This window comes from Oncorhynchus mykiss, chromosome 5 (genome assembly GCF_013265735.2).
Source record: "Oncorhynchus mykiss isolate Arlee chromosome 5, USDA_OmykA_1.1, whole genome shotgun sequence".
Lineage (NCBI taxonomy): Eukaryota > Metazoa > Chordata > Actinopteri > Salmoniformes > Salmonidae > Oncorhynchus > Oncorhynchus mykiss.
The window spans coordinates 43,905,794-43,929,663 of NC_048569.1; the positions used below are offsets into that span (position 1 = coordinate 43,905,794).

General features: G+C 43.9%; 1 protein-coding gene across 3 annotated transcripts in view; it reads right to left on the bottom strand.

Annotated features, from left to right (window-relative positions):
* Positions 1 to 23,870, bottom strand: part of LOC110523906 (contactin-associated protein-like 4) — a 197,274-nt gene that overhangs the window by 105,707 nt on the left and 67,697 nt on the right. For all 3 annotated transcript variants that reach the window (XM_021603043.2, XM_021603042.2, XM_036977628.1), the window contains one exon: positions 4,837 to 5,046. In XM_021603043.2, the coding sequence (XP_021458718.2) occupies positions 4,837 to 5,046 (210 nt within the window). The remainder of the gene's footprint in view (positions 1 to 4,836; positions 5,047 to 23,870) is intronic.

Consider the following 23,870-nt stretch of genomic DNA (forward strand, 5'->3'; position numbering starts at 1 on the left):
TACCTCACACAGCCATGACAAGGCCCTTTGTGGTGAAAACTACTCTGACAAACGGCACTCACTGATTACCTCAAAGAGAAAGAACACGGGGCGGCGCGTCTCAAATGGCACCCTATCCATTATATAGTGCACTACTTTTGACCAGCGCCCATTGGGCAGTGTGCACTATAGGGAATAGGGTGCCATTTGGGGACACCACAAGGCAACTATAGCGTTTCACTTCAAGCTAGCCATCACGATAACAGAAACTGTGCAGAGAAAGCGTCTTGACAGGGGAATGACACCCGTTATAGTAGTAGAGAGAGGAGAGGACAATCCCCCAGATAACCATCTCCGTCTCCTCTACATTGTTATTGTAATATTGTGACATACATCAGCGTTGTGGGTACGAAAGGTACAGTATGCTCCAGTTACTAATGGCATATTGGATGTCTGATGCTTTCAAGGCACTTTTACCATCCTGTATAGAGGACTCAATCTCAATGCTTTCCTGTATTGGGACTGTTTCATTTCAGGATTTAACGCGTGTAAAATGGCTGTTTGCACCATAGCTTCAGGGCTAACACACAGTCAGAGGTACTGACCTAAATTACACAGTCTACAAACTACAAGGCCCAGAGAGAGACAGACAGACAGAGAGATACAGACAGAGAACAGAAGAGAGCACCTGTGTCAAATGAAATCATGCTGTATTTCAAGAGATCGTGCCAATTTGACCCAGCATTGATATCAAGCAGAGGAAGCAGCACACGGACGAAATAGACACAACGTTACATTCATGTCAGGGGTGGGGTGGCACGGAGAGGAAGAGTAGCAGAGACAGACAGAGCAGGCAGAAAGGATACAACTGCAAATGGCACATTACTGCATGAGAAGCAAATTGGAAAGAGAGCGAGGGGGAGGGAGAGAGGGGTGAGGATTGGGATAAAAATGCGAAAAAGCCTGATGAATGACAAGAGGGAAAGAGGAAAACAGTGAAGTGACGTCAAATACGGAGATGGAGTGCGTTTCAGACAAGCACTTTGATTGAGTTGGAGACCCATTGCTTTTGTCAGCGCCGGTCCATGTCAGGATAAGCAGAATAACATGTAATCTCTCGTCACGTCATAAACGACGGATGGTTTTAATTTTCTCCCTCTGAGCTTTCCTTTCAAATGACAGAGCTGAACTGCGGTTTTACTGTCAGCACGTTGACAATCAGCTCGATTCAATCACAGGGTGGAGAGGAAAACAGCGATTGCAGGGGAAATGAAACTGCTGTTGAGGGAATTCAGTTTGAATTCAGTTTGTTGGAGAGGTGTCGGGGGGCGAGCAGGTGGCAGGGCTCTAAGATAGAACAGAAAAGCCAATACGTAGACTCTAGGCTCTAGAGCAGGCCTGGGCAATTATTTTCCATGGAGGACCACATTAGAATATATTTTTTGCCATCGCGGGCCAGAATCATATTACAGGATTATACATCATGTGTATGACTGTGTTGACAGATATATCTACTAGAAATCACGTCCAGATAGGCTACTTATTTTACTTTTTTTAACAAGCACAGAAATAAACCACATCGGTGTTCTCCTTTTGGTAGGTATTTTCATTATTAAACATGCAATGAACTACACGGAGGGAAAAGTACGCTGTGCATTCAGCACCACGGACCGAACTCTTGTTAACGGGTATGCACAAAAACACAAGAGAGAGAGCTCAACATTACATTTAAACTTCTCAATCAGTGTGAGGAGTGAAGTCTCTGATGGGCATTGACTAGAGCAGTGAAGTCAGGTATAGTTTCTGACGTCGCTATGCGCAGGATTGCTGAGAGGTGAGAGTCAGTAAGAGATGATCTGTGCCTTGACTTCTTATATTTCATCACTGAACATGTCTGTTCACATACGTAGGTTGACCCAAACAGTACAAACATCTTCTGAGCATGACTCCTAATCTTTGTAAAGTCATCGAGAGATGACATAGAACCTCGTCAGTGACATTGTTTTGAATAGTTCTCCAATCACTGTATGAGACTGAAGATTGATAAGCTCAAGTTGCAGGTAAATTTCCCTTGGAGGCTTTGACAAGGCTGTACATCTGATGTGCAAAAAGGCCCTTCACTTGTAGTTTGGAATTCTGTTCATTCATGAGGGCCATGATGTCCACGGAGAAGGCAAAATCAGCCAACCATTCTTTATCTTGCAGTTGAGGGAAATCCACATATTTTCCTTTCATTTGCAAAAACTCAGCAATCTCCGACTTCAGGTCCCACACCCTTTTAAGCACCTTCCTCAAACTCAGCCATCTCGTGTTTGTGTGCTAGGGGAGATCTTCAAACAGTGAGACAAACTGCCTGTGGTTTAAAGATTTTGCTCTTATGAAGTGTATCACTTTAGTGACTATATCCACAACATGGCTTATTTTCAGAACACATTTACAGAGCACCTCCTGATGAATAATGCATTGCAGGAAAATAATTTTCTGATCTGAGTTCAACTCAGCTACTTGATTTTGTATCCTTTTCAAAAAGCCAATGTTTTTTCCTGTCAAGGTTAGGCACCTATCAGTGGTCACACTGGATAACTTTTCAAAACTCAGTTCCAGCTTTGCCACACACTTATTAACCTCCTCCAACAAATATTTCCCCATTTCATTGACTGCACTGAGGCAAGCTCCTCTGTAATGTCAAAGTCTCTGGGGTTATGCCTCGTAATAATATCAACAACTGCGCCGTGTCACGTGCATCACTGCTCTCATCCAGGGCCCAGGAGAAATAGGTGAAATCCTTTACCTGGTCTTTCAACTGTTGTTCCATGTTCTCTGCGATGTCCTCAACACGCCGTGTCAATGGTAGTCTTGACAGGGAAACATTTTCAAACAGCTCTTTCTTGTCAGGGCAAAGTATTGCTCCAGAGTCAATTAAACATTCTTTAATAAATTCACCCTCATCGAATGGCTTGCTATGTTTAGCAATTTTGTGGTACATAGCGAGCGCTCGCAATTCCGTTGTTTGCTGAATGCAGTTTTGTGAAAAGTCCTTGCTGCTTTTGCAACTGAGAAAGCAACTCTTTCGATCCACTTGCCCCCTGCTCAGAAGACATATTCCTATATCTCTCTGCACGCTTCGTCTGGAAGTGTCTTGACAAGTTGTAGTCTTTCAAGACAGCGATGCTCTCTTTGCACACTAGGCACACAGCTTTCCCTGATACCTCAATAAATAAATGTTTTGATGTCCACTCTTTCTGGGACACCCTACATTCATTGTCTACTTTCCTTTTCTTTGAAATCCTTTGCACAAATTCTAGCTAGCCGCCATTTTGTAACTTTGACGTGTGCGTCAGCCTGTCAGTCACTGTCTGTCCTCGTGCAGTTGTTATTTATACGGGCCTTCAAAATAAATGTCCCACAAGCGGTGGGAGTTAAATCAAAGTTTTTTAATTTGAATGACAAAATACGTTTTTCAAAACTTGACTAATCGCAAATTCTTTTTGAATCAGGTCGCCGCATACGGCCCCTGGGCCGGTCTTTGCCCTGTTCTAGAGAGTGAACCCAACCTAGAACTGCCTAGAGGGAGTGCCTATAAGCAATTGTTGGAAGAGATATATGGAGGAGGTATTTTGACCTCAATGGGAAAACCTGGTAAAATAAATGTTAAATCACAAATGGGTATAAACTCCTACAAACAGACTTTTGAAATGTCCACACTATGCTCAGACAAGAGTGCCTGCCTATCCAGGTGTGTAAGTATCTACTTCCACCAGAAATGAAATGCTCAAACATCTTTGTCACTCAAATAGATTGTGGCCTCACAACCGTCTTCAGTTAGGCCTCAGTCATCAATGCACTGTAACATGGAATTTGAAAAAAATAAATCACGATGATAGATACTGTAGCCTATGGCCATTTTGATTGATTTAGTCCAGCAGGCAATTTGATCCTCTCAAGTAGTTTGATATACGATGATTGGTTTTTACCTTTTATTCTGTTTTTGGCACAGATCCACTTGCTTTCTCTTTTCCCCATCCTTCTATTTTGAAAATCATGTCTTTCCAGAAAAATATTGTCCAGTTAAATTTTTAGGTCTATCACTACTAATTAATAACAGAGCATCATTATAAAGACCCTTTATTGGGTTTTGGGATTAGATATCCTAACCAACTACAGTATACAGCAAACTACCATATCCAGCAACAAGGTATCCTGACCTACATAATTCAGTAAGTATATTGTTATGCCCCTAAATTATCTTAACTGTCTCAACAATCCTATGTAGGCCAACAGAGTATTAGACATGCTTAATGTGCTGACAGTACATCTGCACTACAGTGTGCGTGCTTGCATGCATGTGCTCTGTGTGCTCCATGTGCTCTGTGTGTGCGTGTGTGTGTGTCTTGTACGCTCCGTAAAATTTTAGTAAAGTAGATCTGCACTAAGCACTAACCTCCCTGTAGAGACAGAGATAGAGGTGTCTCTCCTGCCCTCCTTCTATTCTAGTGGAGCGCTAGGCTGAGCAAGGCTGGGAGGAGGGCCAGGAGGAGGGCAAGCTGGGAGGTGTAGTATGCAATAGACAGATGGTCCTGCTAAGAGGTGTAGCATATGTCGATGCCTTCGACAAGCTGGCTCCCAGACAACACAGTACCCACTTGAAGTTCAGCCCCACTTCAAACTTTCTTTTCCGGCTCTGCTGTGCTGTACGTACTAAGTAGTCAATGTATCGTATTTACTACAGTACGCTAATCTCCTGAAACCGCTGAGTCGGCACTAAACACGTGCCTAACTGTGAAAACCATACATCGCATAAAAAGTAGAGTAGACGCTGTAGGAGATTATGGGATGGTACTGTGATTAGTACTGTACCTTTTCTGAGGTGGAGTAAAAGTGTTCCTTTGTGCAACTCCAGCGTGAGGCTGCGATCATGTTGTCCCTCTGTGTGTATCAGTGTCCCAGAGTTCTGCAGGGTTTTGAACTTCAGAGAGATACTGTCTTTGGCTGTTCGAATTGGTGTTGGGTTGGGGCTGAACCTGTAGAGCAAGCAGCCGCTGCCGTCAAAACTTGCCACATCAGACTCTGCAAAAAAAAACATATTCATAAGTAAAGATTCTACAGTCGGATGTAGTACAATCAGACTCTGCAAACAAGAGATTACATTACAGCAAGATTCTGCACTAGGAGAGTAGAAATGCATATCACAACCCGCATATTCAGCAGAAAGACAAACGCATACATTATTTTCAGTTCTAGTTGTAAACCAACTGGAATAACTGAATAAAAACCACTTAAGAGAATAGTAGAGGCATAATGAGGTGATTCAGTCTCAAAGTGGTGGTCTTTCAGAGTGTTCCGTATTTTCATTAGCTATTAGCTATACATTATAGACTCCAGTGTGTGCTGGTTGAGTGAGATTCAGATAAGAAGCTAATTTCTCCATACTTAACTGCTTCTAATGAAGCGGGGTAGCCTTTGTCCCTCACACATCAAACCACTTCAATGATTGAAGACCTGTGATTAAGAACACTTTAATATGAGGGTACTGACACATTTGATCATTTATCTTATATTTGATCTTATTTATATTGTTGGTAATGTACAGTGGGGGATATACCATGAGGCAAAAGAGGCCTCACATCATCAATGGGCCTCATGAGCTGGGCATATTTATTATTATATATATTTTTGTATAAAAAATAATTTATCCGTTTGAGGCGATCGAGGCGTAGTAACATCAAATTAAATCTAAGTCTAATATAAGTCTGTTTAAGCTAGAGATATCTGTTTTTGTATAGGCTGCATCTAAATCCAACGCATACGCCAATGTTGGTTGGTCTTCCATATCTGTGATAGAAGGTGGCTGAGCTACAGTGGTGTTTGTCAGACAAGAACACATACAGAAAATCGGTCTTCTCACAAAAAATGTCTGTAGCATAAGAGCGGTTTGGGCTACACACTAATATGACTGCAGCGGGTGCGTAATTGGCGACAGAGAAGTCAGGCACAGGAGAGCAGAACTGGGTGATAACCAGAGATTTATTATGCAAAACCAACGGCATCCAGAACAAGAAGATAAATAGGCACAAAAATAACCCGTCGTGAGCTCACGGGGTACGTGCACAAGCACTAGAATAAACAATCCCGCACAAAGACATGGGGGGGAACAGAGGGTTAAATATACAACAAGTAATTGAGGGAATTGAAACCAGGTGTGAGGAAAAGCAAGACAAAACACATGGAAAATGAAAAGTGGCTCGATGATGGCTAGAAGGCCGACCGCCGAGGGCCGCCCGAACAAGGAGAGGACCCGACTCCGGCGGAAGTCGTGACAGTACCCCCCCTTGACACGCGGTTCCAGCAGCGCACCGACGCCGGCCTTGGTGACGACCCGGAGGGCGAGGCGCAGGGCGATCCAGACGGAGACGGTGGAACTCCCGCATCATTGAAGGGTCCAACACGTCCTCCACTGGAACCCAGCACCTCTCCTAAGGACCGTACCCCTCCCACCCCACGAGGTACTGAAGGCCCCTCGCCCAATGCCTCGAATCCAGTATAGAGCGAACGGAGTCCCATCGAGGGGGCGGAGGAACCTCCCGCACCTCAGACTGCTGTAGCGAGCCAACCACCACCGGCCTGAGGAGAGACACATGGAACGAGGGGTTAATATGGTAATCAGGGGGAGCTGTAACCTATAACAAACCTTGTTCTCTCTCCTCAGTACTTTAAATGGCCCCACAAACCGCGGACCCAGCTTCCGGCAGGGCAGGAGGAGGGGCAGGTTTCGGGTCACTGTGGTGACGGTCTGCGCTGGTTTTCTGGCGCAGTACGGCCAGCTGGAGGTGAACATGGGCGGCGTCCCATGTCTCCTCCATGCGCCTGAACCAGACGTCCACTGCAGGAGCCTCGGTCTGACTCTGATGCCACGGCACCAGAACCGGCTGGTATCCCAGTACGCACTGGAAGGGGGAGAGGTTAGTGGATGAGTGGCGGAGCGAGTTCTGAGCCATCTCGGCCCAGGGCACGAACGCTGCCCACTCCCCCAGCCGATCCTGGCAATACGACCGCAGAAACTTGCCCACATCCTGGTTCACTCTCCCACCTGCCCATTACTCAGAGGGAGGAGACAGCAGGAGAACCGATCCACAACGACCAGGATCGTGGTGTTTCCCTGTGTGTGGGGGGGGGGGGGGGGGGATCCACTGACAGGTGCGACCAAGGTAGTTTCCCTCTGGGCAGGTGCCTAGGAGCCTTACACTGGGCGCACACAGAGCAGGAGGAAACATAAACCCACGTCCTTGGCCAAGGTAGGCCACCAGTGCTTCCCAACCAAACAGTGCACCGTCCGACCGATCGCAGGATGACCAGAGGAGGTTGACGTGTGGGCCCAATAGATCAACCGGTCACGGACAGTAGATGGAACGTACAGACGACCAGCAGGATACTGGAGGCGATCGGGCTCTGCAGGTAACGCCTGCTCAATGTCCAGCTCCCACACTACCGCCACCATCAGGCAGGAGGCCGGGAGTATGGGAGTGGGATCCATAGGCCGCTCCTCTGTGTCATACAGTTGGGACAGTGGAACGTTGTGTAGAAAATCATTTTAGAAAATCATTTTGCCTTCACGTTTTGGGAACCTGGTCTGTAGGAAAAAACAAAACGGGTGAAAAACATGGCCCACCTTGCCTGGCGAGGGTTCAGTCTCCTCGCTGCCCTGATGTACTCCAGATTGCGGTGGTCAGTCCAGATGAGGAAAGGGTGTTTAGCCCCCTCCAACCAATGTCTCCACGCCTTCAAAGCCTTGACAACAGCCAACAGCTCCCGATCCCCCACGTAATAGTTTCGCTCCGCCGGGCTGAGCTTCTTCGAGAAGAAGGCACAGAGGCGGAGCTTCGGTGGCGTACAAGAGCCCTGAGAGAGCACGGCTCCTATCCCAGCCTCGGACGCGTCCACCTCCACTATGAATGCCAAATAGGGATCCGGATGGGCCAGCACGGGAGCCGAGGTAAACAGAGCCCTTAGGTGAACAAAAGCCCTGTCCGCCTCACCCGACCACCGCAAACGAACCGATGATGAGTAGGGCGTTTCCACATCAAGAGGTATACGGGTAATTCCTCGATAAATTACTTTTCAATTTTTTTATTATCAAAACATACTTCCTTTTAATTTCATCTTTGACAATTTTTTCATGTTTGAATCTGTTATTCAATGTGTTTCTATGGGCTAATACGATTAAGGACAAATTCAATGTTTAATCAGATGTACTCTACCATTCAAAAGTTTGAGATCACTAAGAAATGTCCTTGTTTGCGACAGAAAAGTTTTTTTTTTTTGTCCATAGCATCAAATTGATCAGAAATACAGTGTAGACATTGTTAATGTTGTAAATGCCTATTGTAGCTGGAAACTGCAGATTTTTGATGGAATAGTTATATAGACGTAGAGAGGCCCATTATCAGCAACCATCACTCCTATGTTCCAATGGAACGTTGTGTTAGAAAATAATTTTGCAATTATGTTAGCACAGCTGAAAACTGTTGTCCTGATTAAAGAAGCAATAAAGTTGGCCTTATTTAGACTAGTTGAGTATCTGGAGCATCATCATTTGTGGGTTCGATTACAGGCTCAACAAATAACTTTCTTCTGAAACCCGTCAGTCTATTCTTGTTCTGAGAAATGAAGGCTACTCCATGCGAGAAATTTCCAAGAAACTGAAGATCTCATACAATGCTGTGTACTACTCCCTTCACAGAACAGCGCAAACTGGCTCTAACCAGAATAGAAAGAGGAGTGGGGTGCCCCGGTGCACAACTGAGAAAGAGGACAAGTACATTAGTGTCTAGTTTGAGAAACAGATGTCTCACAAGTCCTCAACTGGCAGCTTCTTTAAATAGTACCCACAAAAACAAAGGCATTTCTAAGTGACCTCAAACTTTTGAATGGTAGTGTGTATATGTATGTATGTATGTATGTATGTATGTATGTATGTATGTATGTGTGTGTGTGTGTGTGTGTGTGTGTGTGTGTGTGTGTGTGTGTGTGTGTGTGTGTTTGTGTGTGTGTATATATATATATATGGCATTCTCTCAACCAGCTTCATGAGGAATACTCTTCCAACAGTCTTGAAGGAGTTCCCATATATGCTGAGCACTTGTTGGCTACATTTCCTTCACTCCGCGGTTCAACTCATTCCAAACCATCTAAGTTGAGTTGAGATCGGGTGATTGTGGAGGTCATGTCAACTGATGCAGCATCCATCACTCTCCCTGGTCAAATAGCCCTTAAACAGCAAAGCACCCCCACACCATCAAACTTCCTTGTCCATGCTTCACGGTGGGAACCACACGTGGAGATCATCCGTTCACCTACTCTGCATCTACCAAAAATCTCAAATTTGGACTCATCAGACGAAGAACATATTTCCACTGGTCTAATGTCCATTGCTCGTGTTGAGATGTGTCTGCTACTTGAACTCTGTGAAGCATTGATTTGGGCTGCAATTTATGAGGCTGGTAACTCTAAGGATCTTATCCTCTGTAGCAGAGGTAACTCCGGGTCTTCCTTTCCTGTGGCGATCCTCATGTGAACCAGTTTCATCATAGCGCTCGATGGTTTTTGCGACTGCACTTGAAGAAACTTTCAAAGTTCTTAAAATGTTCTGGATTGACTGACCTTCATGTCTTAAAGTAATGATGGACTGTCGTTTCTCTATGCTTATTTGAGCTTGTCATAACATGGATGTTGTCTTTTACCAGATAGGGCTTTCTGCTGTAACCACTCATACCATGTCAAAACACAACTGATTTGCTCAAACGCATTAAGAAGAAATGAACTTTTAACAGCGCATTCCAGATCACTACCTCATGAAGCTGGTTGAGAGAATGCCAAGAGTATGCAAAGCTATCATCAAGGCAAAGGGTGGCTACTTTGAAGAATCTCAAATATGTCATAGTTTGATGTTTTCAGTAGAGAGAGAGAGACAGAGAGAGAATGAGAGAAGTCATGCAGGAGAACTGCACCCTCGACAACTACTGCGATTATTATTATTTGACCATGCTGGTAATTTATGAACATTTGAACATCTTGGCCATGCTCTGTTATAATCTCCACCCGGCACAGCCAGAAAAGGACTGGCCACCCCTCATAGCCTGGTTCCTCTCTAGGTTTCTTCCTAGGTTTTGGCCTTTCTAGGGAGTTTTTCCTAGCCACCGTGCTTCTACACCTGCATTGCTTGCTGTTTGGGGTTTTAGGCTGGGTTTCTGTACAGCACTTTGAGATATCAGCTGATGTACGAAGGGCTATTTAAATAAATTTGATTTGATTTGAGTTAGAGCATAGAGAACATACTGTAGAGCCTCCCAGTGTCACGCCCTGATCTTAGAGAGCCGTTTTATTTCTCTATTTGGTTAGGTCAGGGTGTGATGTGGGGCGGGCATTCTATTTTTTGTTTTCTAGGTTTCTTTATTTCTATGTTTTGGGTATGGTTTTGGGTATGGTGAACCGGGTATGGTTCACAATCAGGGACAGCTGTCTATCGTTGTCTCTGATTGGGAATCATACTTAGGTAGCCCTTTTTCCTTCCTTTCAGGGTGGGTATCTTTGTTTGTGGCACTTAGCCCTGTAAGCTTCACGGTTGTTTCTTTCGTTAGTTGTTTTGTTGGCGACATTTTAAAATAGAATAAACTGTACGCTCACCACGCTGTACTTTGGTCCACTTCTTTTGATGGCCGTGACACCCAGAGAGAAGCTGCACCCCCACTGACCCACTCTCATCCACAACCCCTTCCCATACCAACCACCCTTTACTCACACCCCCAGTCAACAAGGAAGAGGGGACACCAACTACAGAGAGAAGCTTTCTGGGCCCCCCTGACACCCCCCCCACCACGTACACAGACCCTGTTTCCAAGCCCCACACCGTAAACCCACTACTCTGGTAAAACCCACTGAGGTGGCCAAACTCTTCCCGCACCATAAGGTGTCCAAAATATGGTGCCCAAAAACACAGGATGCACTCCACATCTGGTCCCAGCCTGACTTTGGCACACCAGGCCACATTATTATTCACACCGGCACCAACAACCTGCGAGAGGAGCAGGAGAGAGTAGGCAGCCTGGTCAACAGAGTAGCAGAGAGGGCCTTTGAGTGGTTCCCCAACTCCCACATCACCATCTCCACTCTGCCACCCCGCAGAGACTTTAATTCCCATACCATTCAGAAACTTAACGCTGACGTCAGAGGGTGTGGACTACTCCCGAATATGCACATTGCTCACTACCCAACAATCACCCCAGAGCATCTGCACGACCACTCCTACCTGAGGAAGCAGACAGTAAGAATGTTTGCCAAGTCTCTAAAGGGTGTGACACTTGGTAGACAAGCACCCCATGCCGCACTGGACAGAGGACACCCCAGAGAACCCTACCAGACCACTGCACCACCAAGGAGCCCCAGGCCCCTTCAACGCCCCACCAGACCCAGCACACCCCACAGGTCCTACCCTCCACCAGAGCATCACCACTTCCATCGGCTTAGCCAGACTGGACCGGGCCCAGCCTACTACCCTGCACCAGACCACCACCTCTACCAGACCAGACAGGAAGCCCCCCGGCCCAGACCTGGCCCCCCTCCACTCCCCCGGGCACAACAGCAGGACCAGCGCAGCTATGCGGAGGTCCTCAGAGGACAAGAGACCCCTGTAGGATTGAGTGAGATTAAACAGTACATCTGCACTAAACGCACACACACACACACCTGTTGAACTAAAAGTTTACTTGTTCAATGAGTATATATATACACGGTGTATATATATATATATACAGCAACTGTTTGCTGTTATCCTGTTCATCACATTCTTAACAACTTAGTAGTTACTGTATTTCTGACTGTGCTATTCTTTCTTTTTGCAACATGAAATCGCTATCAGTTAACATGTGGAACATTCAGGGCCTAAACTCATCAACCTTTGGACTGAAGAGTTTAGCATTGGAGTTCCAAAAATATTTTTAAGATGTTGACGTCATCGTTCTGCAGGAGACATGGTGTAAAGCAGACATTGTCACTTACTGTCCCACAGGATACAAGGTAATTGAGTCGTCATAGAAACACAGCTCTGTCAATAGAGGCAGAGATTGATCATTTGGTGCAAATCCGACTACAAAATCGAATTGATCCCCTCGAAATTGGTAAATATCACAACTGGATCAAACTGAAAAATGTATTTGTACTGACAGAAAAAAAATGTGTTCCTTTGCGCAATATATATCCCCACTCAGAATCCCCATATTACTCAGAGGAGATAACTCTCTCTTAGATAACTTTCTGGATACCACATCCACTCACAGTAAAGAAGGCTAGCAGTAGAAAACATCAACTATATATTCAGGCAAACGGCAAAAGAAGCACAACTGAAATTGATAACAAAAAAGACCACAGAGGACAACTGGTTTGAAGCCGATTGTATAACTATTAGGAAAGAACTTAGGACACTATCAAACCAAAAGTACAGAGACCCAAATAATGGTGAAGTACGCCTTCATTACTGTGAGACTTTAAAACTCTAGAAATTTACACTCATAACCAAAAAAGCACAGTACAACAACAAGCAGCTGAGGAGTCCATAAACAAACAACTTCTGGCAAAATCTAAAAATCAAAACAAGAGGAACTAGAGATACAAAATAGTGACATATGGACAACCCATTTTAAAACACTCTACAACACAGTTCAAAGTGACACAAAAATTCATTAGAAGTTGAATGGAAAGCTATAAAGGCCTATCAAAATCCATTGGACTCCCCAATTACTGACCAGGAGCTCTATAAGAAACTTCAGGCTCTCAAATTTAAAAGAGCATGCGGACCTGATGGCATCCTAAATGAGATGCTCAAATTCATTAGCGCAAAATGTCAATTGGCTATTTTAAAACGGTTTAATTTGATCCTGAGTGTAGGTTATTTCCCTGACATCTGGAATCAAGGACTCATAAACCCAATCTTTAAGAACGGAGACAAATTTGAACCTAACAATTACAGAGGCATTTGTGTGAACAGTAACCTGGGCAAGGTTTTCTGTAGTATTATAATAATGTATTACAAAAGTAATTTGAAATGTTTTGGCAAAGTTTACAGGTACCTTTTGAGATATTTTGTAGTCACGTTCCGCAAGTTGGAACCGGTGTTTTTCTGGATCAAACGCGCCAAATAAATGGACATTTTGGATATATATCGACGGAATTAATCGAACAAAAGGACCATTTGTGATGTTTATGGGACATATTGGAGTGCCAACAGAAGAAGCTCGTCAAAGGTAAGGCATGATTTATATTTTTATTTCTGCGTTTTGTGTCACGCCTGCAGGGTTGAAATATGTTCTCTCTTTGTTTATGGAGGTGCTACCCTCAGATAATAGCATAGTTTGCTTTCGCCGAAAAGCCTTTTGAAATCTGACATGTTGGCTGGATTCACAATACGTGTAGCTTTAATTTGGTATCTTACATGTGTGATTTCATGAAAGTTTGATTTTTATAGTAATTTATTTAAATTTGGCGCTCTGCATTTTCACTGGCTTTTGGCCAGGTGGGACGCTAGCGTTCCACATATCCCAGAGAGGTTAATAAGCACAATGTCTTGAGTAAAAGCCAAATTGGATAATCTCAGCAATAAAATAAACATCCCTTTTCAAGGACCCTGTCTTTCAAAGATAATTAGTAAAAATCCAAATAACTTCACAGATCTTCATAGTAAAGGGTTTAACCTCTCTTGGGCTAGGGGGCAGTATTTTGACGTCCGGATGAAAAGCGTGCCCAAAGTAAACTCCTGTTACTCAGGCCCAGAAGCTAGGATATGCATATGCATGGATAGAAAACACTCAAACGTTTCTAAAACTGTTAAAATTCTGTGTGTGGGTATAACAGAACTGATATGGCAAGCGAAACCCCGAGGACAAACCATCCCCCTCCCCCCCAAAGAAAATTCAGCCTTCCACAATTTTCAATGGCTACCACTTTTATCATAAGGCCAAGTCCTCCCAGATTTCAGTTCCTAGGGCTTCCACTAGATGGCAACAGTCTTTAGAAAGAGTTTCAGGCTGGTTTTTGGAAAAATGAGCCAGAAATTGTAGTTTTTCTAAATGGCTCCCATTTTGGCTGTAGTGTTTCCAAGCGTGTGGAAGAGAGCGCATGGTATTTTTCTCCGGTAAAGACAATAACGATAAAGAAAATTGAATTGAGAGAGAGGAAGAGAGCTCCTGAGTTCTTCTGCAAAGAAGATAGAATTAGAGTTGGATAAATGTAGATAAACTTTCCTTTTTTAGAAGGATTTATACAGGATACTAACCTCAACATTAAAACCTTTAATCCATATTAAAATTACATTACTAAAACCTTGATTTAAAAAAAAAAATGTGCTAAATGGATTATTACTACCAATGACTATCAAGAAAAAACTTCTAACAAACCAAAAACTGCAGAAGAAACACAGCGGAACCTGGAAATACCATCCAACACAAAACTGAGTGAGTAATATTCAGTCTGAAGCTACTTCTGAAACCAAAAAGTAGGTCATCTTGTTACATAAAGCTAAGTAAATATGTATACTAAGCTACCAAGCTGCTAGGACAGAACAGACCCAGCAGCAATTTCAATTAGCACTGAAGTGTGAAGTCCGTTGTGTAAACTCTTGAGCCCCACAATGGCAGGAGAGTTTCTTAGCCCCTCCCCCTGCCCAAATGTAGAGGCCTATGAAGCCCCAATGGCTTATCCATGTCCAGAGGTCATTACAATGCAGTACCTCATGGAAATTAAAAATATCCCTGCAAAAAAAAGCTCTTCAAGGACAATCCAGACGTGTACAAGTCTGGTACACTAATGGTGCAGGGCATCCTCATGCAGTTCCAGCAGAACTTTTATGGGATTAAAGAGAGAGCACAGCAGGAAAAGCTCTCTCTCTGTGATGACTCCCCCATCCTGAGTGAGTCTGATCACACCTCTTCAAACTGTCCTGCAGACGATGATTGTCATCCTCCCAGCACTGAACACACCCAGGTCCCATAACTGCACTGCTCCTCCATCATTGAGGAGATAAATTCACAGAGCTGGAGAGAGACATGGTGGAGCTCAGAGAGCTAGCCCACACAATACAAACAGGACAAGCCCACAAAACAGACCAGCACAACAACACCCCCCAACAAGACCAGGAGGACAGAAGGTGGAGATGGATGACTGTCTGAGAGAGATGGATGCTCTACAGACTGAGGTGAGAGAACTTGAAGAGGCACACATGGCACTGAAGGACAAGATCAGAAAGCTGAGGTATGACAGAGAGCAGGACACTTCCCCCAGACAAGCCAGCAGAACAGCCCACCTCAGACCTGGACCACAGCCTCAACACCACAGTGGGACAGACAACCAACATAGGACCCACCAACCCAACATTCCGAACCCCCCCCCCCGAATGGCGCAGCGGTCTAAGGCACTGCCTCTCAGTGCTAGAGATTTCACTATAGACCCTGGATCGATTCCAGGCTGTATCACAACCGGATGTGATTGGGAGTCCCATAGGGCGGCGCACAATTGGCACAGCATCACCTGGGTTAAGGTTTGTTCTTAACTGACTTGTCTAGTTAAATAAAGGTTCAATAAAAATAAAAAAATTATAATAATAAATCCACTGAGGACACACAAAAGCCAGAGATTGTGTTCCTCATGGATTCAAAAGGCAAATATATTCAAGAGGATACTTTTTTTCCCAAACACAAAGTGGCTAAACTCTGGTGCCCAAACATTAGACATGGCCTGGAGCTGTTATCAGAGGACAGACTAGGGTCCCCCGGCCACATCATAATTCACATGGGCTCAAATGACTTCAGGGCCTAGCAGGAAATTGAGGCAAAAGCACTCAAGGGAGTGATTGAAAAGGTTTCTTCCACTTTCCCCAATGCACTAATGGTTATCTCCACCCTGCTACCACAAAAAGACTTTCACCCTGCCACCATACAGCGAGTGAACGCAAGCATTTTGTGTGACTGCCTCAAAACCTAATCTTACCTGGCCCAACACTCCACCCTTGACTTGAACAGCCTTTACGACCAAGTCCACCTCTACAAAGCAGCAATCCCAACTTTTGCCAGGACCCTGAAGGAAGTCACCCTCAACCCTAGCCCCAGCACCACACACTGGAGCAACAGAGCAACGGACACCCCGCTCAGACCAGCGAGACACCCCCCAGACCTGCCAGACCCCCTCCGAGAGAACCCACGCCAAGAGGACCTACACCCAGACCACAGCATCACCAGCCACATTCAAAACCAGCTACGACCACCCCAAACAAACCCTAGCCACACCCTATATACAGTGCCTTGCGAAAGTATTCGGCCCCCTTGAACTTTGCGACCTTTTGCCAAATTTCAGGCTTCAAACATAAAGATATAAAACTGTATTTTTTTGTGAAGAATCAACAACAAGTGGGACACAATCATGAAGTGGAACGACATTTATTGGATATTTCAAACTTTTTTAACAAATCAAAAACTGAAAAATTGGGCGTGCAAAATTATTCAGCCCCCTTAATACTTTGTAGCGCCACCTTTTGCTGCAATTACAGCTGTAAGTCGCTTGGGGTATGTCTCTATCAGTTTTGCACATCGAGAGACTGACATTTTTTCCCATTCCTCCTTGCAAAACAGCTCAAGCTCAGTGAGGTTGGATGGAGAGCATTTGTGAACAGCAGTTTTCAGTTCTTTCCACAGATTCTCGATTGGATTCAGGTCTGGACTTTGACGTGGCCATTCTAACACCTGGATATGTTTATTTTTGAACCATTGCATTGTAGATTTTGCTTTATGTTTTGGATCATTGTCTTGTTGGAAGACAAATCTCCGTCCCAGTCTCAGGTCTTTTGCAGACTCCATCAGGTTTTCTTCCAGAATGGTCCTGTATTTGGCTCCATCCATCTTCCCATCAATTTTAACCATCTTCCCTGTCCCTGCTCAAGAAAAGCAGGCCCAAACCATGATGCTGCCACCACCATGGTTGACAGTGGGTATGGTGTGTTCAGGGTGAAGAGCTGTGTTGCTTTTACGCCAAACATAACGTTTTGCATTGTTGCCAAAAAGTTCAATTTTGGTTTCATCTGACCAGAGCACCTTCTTCCACATGTTTGGTGTGTCTCCCAGGTGGCTTGTGGCAAACTTTAAACAACACTTTTTATGGCTTTCTTCTTGCCACTCTTCCATAAAGGCCAGATTTGTGCAATATACAACTGATTGTTGTCCTATGGACAGAGTCTCCCACCTCAGCTGTAGATCTCTGCAGTTCATCCAGAGTGATCATGGGCCTCTTGGCTGCATCTCTGATCAGTCTTCTCCTTGTATGAGCTGAAAGTTTAGAGGGACGGCCAGGTCTTGGTAGATTTGCAGTGGTCTGATACTCCTTCCATTTCAATATTATCGCTTGCACAGTGCTCCTTGGGATGTTTAAAGCTTGGGAAATATTTTTGTATCCAAATCCGGCTTTAAACTTCTTCACAACAGTATCTCGGACCTGCCTGGTGTGTTCCTTGTTCTTCATGATGCTCTCTGCGCTTTTAACGGACCTCTGAGACTATCACAGTGCAGGTGCATTTATACGGAGACTTGATTACACACAGGTGGATTGTATTTATCATCATTAGTCATTTAGGTCAACATTGGATCATTCAGAGATCCTCACTGAACTTCTGGAGAGAGTTTGCTGCACTGAAAGTAAAGGGGCTGAATAATTTTGCACGCCCAATTTTTGAGTTTTTGATTTGTTAAAAAAGTTTTAAATATCCAATAAATGTCGTTCCACTTCATGATTGTGTCCCACTTGTTGTTGATTCTTCACAAAAAAGTACAGTTTTATATCTTTATGTTTGAAGCCTGAAATGTGGCAAAAGGTCGCAAAGTTCAAGGGGGGCAAATACTTTCGCAAGGCACTGTAAGTCCCCATATCAGACCAATGCCCCTTCTGCCCACCCCATGACCCCCGCCCCTGCAGCAAGGACCTCAATATGACAGCAGAACATATGCCCAGGCCGTAAGCAGAGCAACAGGCCCAACCCCCACTATTACTCCCGCCCAAGCCCCATCCTTTGACCTAAGATGCTCAACACAATCTGCTTACACCTACTATGATGGTCCAGGCCTAAACCACACAAAAACAATACCAGACACTAAGTAAAAGCTTTGTGTTTCAATCTCGTCCTGGAATATACAAGGTCATCTTCCTTTGGCCAAAGAGCAGGAACACAGACTTCCTCAAAGAAATTTGAAATACAGACATTGTTATCTTACAAGAAGCATGGTTTAAAGGAGACAGACCCACTGGTTCCCCAGTGAGAGCTGGAAGTCCCATCCACCAAACTACCAGGTGTTAAACAGAGGAGACTCAGAGGGTATGCTAATTTGGAATAGAGCAGACATAACCCACTGTATTAAATTAATCAAAAGAGGAACATTTTACATTAGGCTAGAAATTAATAAGGAAATTATCTCAACAGAGAACAATTTCCTCATGTATGCTACCTATATCAAATCAAATTTATTGGTCACATACACATGGTTAGCAGATGTTATTGCGAGTGTAGCGAAATGTTTGTGCTTATAATTCTGACAGTGCAGCAATATCTATCAAGTAATATATTTAACAATTCCACAACAAAAACCTAATACACACACATCTAAGTAAAGGAATGAAAAAATAATATGTAAATATATGGATGAGCAATGTCAGAGTGGCATAGGCTAAGAATACAGTATATACATATGAGATGAGTAATGCAAGATATGTAAACATTGTTAAAGTGTTATTAAAGTGACTAGTGTTCCATTTATTAAAGTGACCAATGATTTCAAGTCTGTATATAGGCAGCACCCTCTCTGTGCTAGTGATCTGATGGCCTTTAGATAGAAGCTGTTTTTCAGTCTCTCGGTCCCAGCTTTGATACACCTGTACTGACCTCGCCTTCTGGATGATTACGAGCCAAGGAACTTAAAACTTTCCACCTTCTCTACTGCTGTCCCGTCGATGTGGATAGGGGAGTGCTCCCTCTGCTGTTTCCTGAAGTCCACGATCATCTCCTTTGTTTTATTGATGTTGAGTGAGAGGTTATTTTCCTGACACCACACTCCGAGAGCCCTCACCTCCTCCCTGTATGCTGTCTCGTCATTATTGGTAATCAAGCCTACAACTGTTGTGTTGTCTGCAAACTTGATGATTGAGTTGGAGGCTTGCATGGCCACGCAGTCGTGGTTGAACTGGGAGTACAGGAGGGGGCTCTTAACCAACCATGTAATTTATTTATTTTTTCTTGCGTTGTTCATAACTTGTTTTGTACATAATGTTGCTGTTAGCATCTCTTATGACCGAAAAGAGCTTCTGGACATCAGAACTACGATTGCTCACCTCAAACTGGACGAAGAGTTCTTCTTCAGTGAGTCGGACAGGAGGGATCTAATACAGACACCCGACCAGGCCCAGATCCCTGTTATTCACTGGAGAAGGAAACAGAGATTTCACTGAAAGAGATCGGGGTGCCTTGTGAGGATCAGGCGACGAGTGGCTAATCTGCCCTTGCAATCCGTCCTGCTAGCTAACGTTCAATTGCTGGAAATAAATGGGACGAACTGAAAGCACGTTTATCCTACCAATGGGGCATTAAAAACGGTAATATCTTATGTTTCACTGTGTCATGGTTGATCGACGACATTAAGAACATACAGCTGGCGGGTTATACATTCTATCGGTAGGACAGAACAGCAGCCTCTGGTATGACACGGGGCGGGGGCCTATGCATTTATGTAAACAACAGCTGGTGCATGATATCTAAGGAAGTCTTGAGGTTTTGTTCGCCTGAGGTAGAGTATCTCATGATAAGCTGTAGACCACACTATATACCTAGAGAGCTTTCATCTGTATTTTTCGTAGCTGTCTACATACCACCACAGACTGATGCTGGCACTAAAACCACAGTCAATGAGCTGTATACCGCCATAAGCAAACAGGAAAACACTCATCCAGAAGCGTCGCTCCTAGTGGCCGGGGACTTTAATGCAGGGAAACAGCATGTTAAATGTGCATCCAGAGGGAAAACACTTCTTGACCACCATTACTCCGCACACAGAGAGCTCTCCCTCTCCCTCCATTTGGCAAATCTGACCATAATTCTATCCTCCTGATTCCTGCTTACAAGCAAAAATTAAAGCAGGAAGCACCAGTGACCAGTCTATAAAAAAGTGGTCAGATGAAGCAAATGCTAAACTACGGGACTGTTTTTCTAGCACAGACTGGAATATGTTCCCGGGATTCTTCCGATGGCATTGAGGAGTACACCACATCAGTCACTTGTTTTATCAATAAGTGCATCGAGGACGTCATCCCCACAGTCACTGTACATACATAACCCAACCAGAAGCCATGGATTACAGGCAACATTAGCACTGAGCTAAAGGGTAGAGATACAGCTTTCAAGGAGCGGGACTCTAACCCGGAAGCTTATAAGAAATACCGCTATGCTGTCCGACGAACCATCAAACAGGCAAAGCATCAATACAGGACTAAGATCGAAATGTACTACACCGGCTCCGAAACTCATTGGATGTGTCAGGGCCTGCAAACTATTACAGACTACACAGCCGAGAGCTGCCCAGTGACACAAGCTTACCAGACGAGCTAAATGACTTCTATGCTCGCTTTGAGGCAAGTAACACTGAAACATACAGTACATGAGAGCATCGACTGTGTGATCACGCTCTCTGCAGCAGATGTGAGTAGTAAGACCTTTAAACAGGTCAACATTCACAAGCTGCAGTGTACGCCGAGCATTCGCTGACCAATTGGCAAGTGTCTTCACTGACATTTTCAACCTCTCCCTGTCTGAGTCTGTAATACCAACATGTTTCAAGCAGACCACCATAGTCCCTGTTCCCAAGAACACTAAGGTCTTGTCTGTAGCCATGAAATGCTTTGAAAGGCTGGTCATGACTCACATCAACACCATTATCCCAGAAACTCTAGACCCACTCCAATTTGCATACCACACCAACAGATCCACAGATGATGAACTCCATACTGCCCTTTCACACCTGGACAAAAGGAACGCGTATGTGAGAATGCTATTCATTGACTACAGGTCAGCTTTCATCACCACAATGCCCCAAAAGCTCATCACTAAGCTAAGGACCCTGGGACTAAACACCTACCTCTGCAAATGGATCCTGGATTCCTGACAGGCCGCCTGCAGGTGGTAAGGGTAGGTAACAACAGATCACCCACGCTGAACCTCAACACAATGCTTTGAAAGGCTGGTCATGACTCACATCAACACCATCCCTCAGGGGTGCGTGCTCAGTACCCTCCTGCACTCCCTGTTCACTCATAACTGCACGGCCAGGCACGACTCCAAACACATTTAGTTTGCTGATGACAACAGTGGTAGGCCTGATCACCCACAATGATGAGACAGTCTATAGGGAGGAGGTCAGAGACCTGATCGAGTGGTGCACGGACAACAACTTCTCCCTCAGCGTCATCAAGACAAAGGAGATGATTGTGGACTACAGGAAAAGCAGGACCGAGCACGCCCCCATTCTCATCGGCAGGGCTGTAGTGGAGCAGGTTGAGAGTTTCAAGTTCCTTGGTGTTCACATCACCAACAAACTAACATAGTCCAAGCACACCAAGACAGTCGTAAAGAGGGCATGACAAAACCTATTCCCCCTCAATAGACTGAAAAGATTTGTCATGGGTCCTCAGATCCTCAAAAGATTTTACAGCTAATGTTCTCTTGCTCAGCTGTGCACCGGGGCATCCCACTCCTCTTTCTATTCTGGTTTGAGCCAGTTTGCACTGTTCTGTGAAGGGAATAGTACACAGCGTTGTACGAGATATTCAGTTTCTTGGAAATGTCTCACATGGAATAGCCTTCATTTCTCAGAACAAGAATAGACTGACAAGTTTCAGAAGAAATAACTTTGTTTCTAGCCATTTTGAGCCTGTAATCGAACCCACATATGCTGATGCTCCAGATACACAACTAGTCCAAAGGCCAGTTTTATTGCTTCTTTATTCAGGACAACAGTTTTCAGCTGTGCTAACATAATTACAAACAGGGTTTTCTATTGATCAATTAGCCTTTTAAAATGATAAACTTGGATTAGCTAACACAACGTGCCATTAGAACACAGGAGTGATGTTGATGATAATGGGCCTCTCTACGCCTATGTAGACATTCCATAAAATATCTGCCATTTCCAGCTACAATAGTCATTTACAACATTAACAATGTCTACACTGTATTTCTGATCAATTTGATGGACAATACATGCTTTTCCTTCAAAAACAAGGACATCTCTAAGTGACCCCAAACTTTTGAACGGTAGTGCACTTAGCGAATGCAGTTCAATTTGATGTCATTATTTTACAAAAAATGTGTTTTTCTTTCAAAAACCAGGATATTTTTAACTTTTTTTATTTTTAACCCCAACTTTTGAGCGGAAGTGTATGTACTGTATTTTATATACCATGTATTTTATATACCATATATTGCATCTTGCCTATGCCGCTCTGGCATTGCTTATCCATATATTCATTTGTATATATTCTTATTCCATTATTTTACTTAGATTTGTGTGTACTAGGTTGTTGTTGTGGAATTGTTAGATTACATGTTAGATATTGCTGAACTGTCGGCACTAGAAGCACAAGCATTTCCTACACTCGCAATAACATCTGCATGTGACCAATACAATTTGATATGATTTGACATAGAGACCCAGAAAACCTGAGCCTACGCCTTCACTATTGTGAACTACTAAAACAATACAGAAATACACCATGGAAAAAGAAGGAACAGCACGTCAGAAATCAGGTCAATGTAATTGAAGAATCCATAGAATCTAACCACTTATTTGAAAATTTTGAAAACTCTAAACAAACAACACGAAGAGTTATTGGATTGTATGGAAAAACCACTTATCCAGTCTTATTGGCTCTATAACAAAGCACAAACAGCAAAATCATATCATGATCAAATACAAGTCTTAGAATCAACTATTAAAAACTACCAGAGCCCAGTGGATTCTCCAATTTAATTGAATGAACTGCAGGACAAAATATAAACCCTCCAACCCAAAAAGGCCTTTGGGGTTGATGGTATCCTAAATGAAGTTATAAAATAAACAGACCACAAATTCCAATTGGCTATACTTAAACTCTTTAACATCATCCTCAGCTCTGGTATCTTCCCCAATATTTGGAACCAATGACTGATCACCCCAATCCATAAAAGTGGAGAGAAATTGGCTTTTTAACAAATTACTGTACGACAGACCACGTTTTCACCTTGCACACTAGAATTGACAAACAAAGAAACCAAAACAAAGGCAAAGTATTCTCATGCTTTTTTGATTTCAAAAAAGCTTTCAACTCAATTTGGCATGAGGATCTGCAATACAAATAGATGGAAAGTGGTATTGGGGGAAAACATAACGACATTATAAAATCCATGTACACAAACAAGTGTGCAGTTAAAATGAGCAAAAAACACACATTTCTTTCCACAGGGCCGGGGGGTGACACAGGGATGCAGCTTAAGCTCCACCCTCTTCAACATATATATCAAATAATTGGCGAGGGCACTAGACCAGTCTGCAGCACCCAGCCTCACCCTACTAGAATCTAAAGTCAAATGTCTTCTGTTTGCTGATGATCTGTTGCTTCTGTCCCCAACCAAAGAGGGCCTACAGCAGCATCTTTGCCACAGATTCTGTCAGACCTGGGCCCTGACAGTAAATCTCATTAAGACAAAAATAATGGTGTTCCAAAAATGGTCCAGTTGCCAGGACCACGAATACAAATTCCATCTAGACACCGTTGCCCTAGAACACACA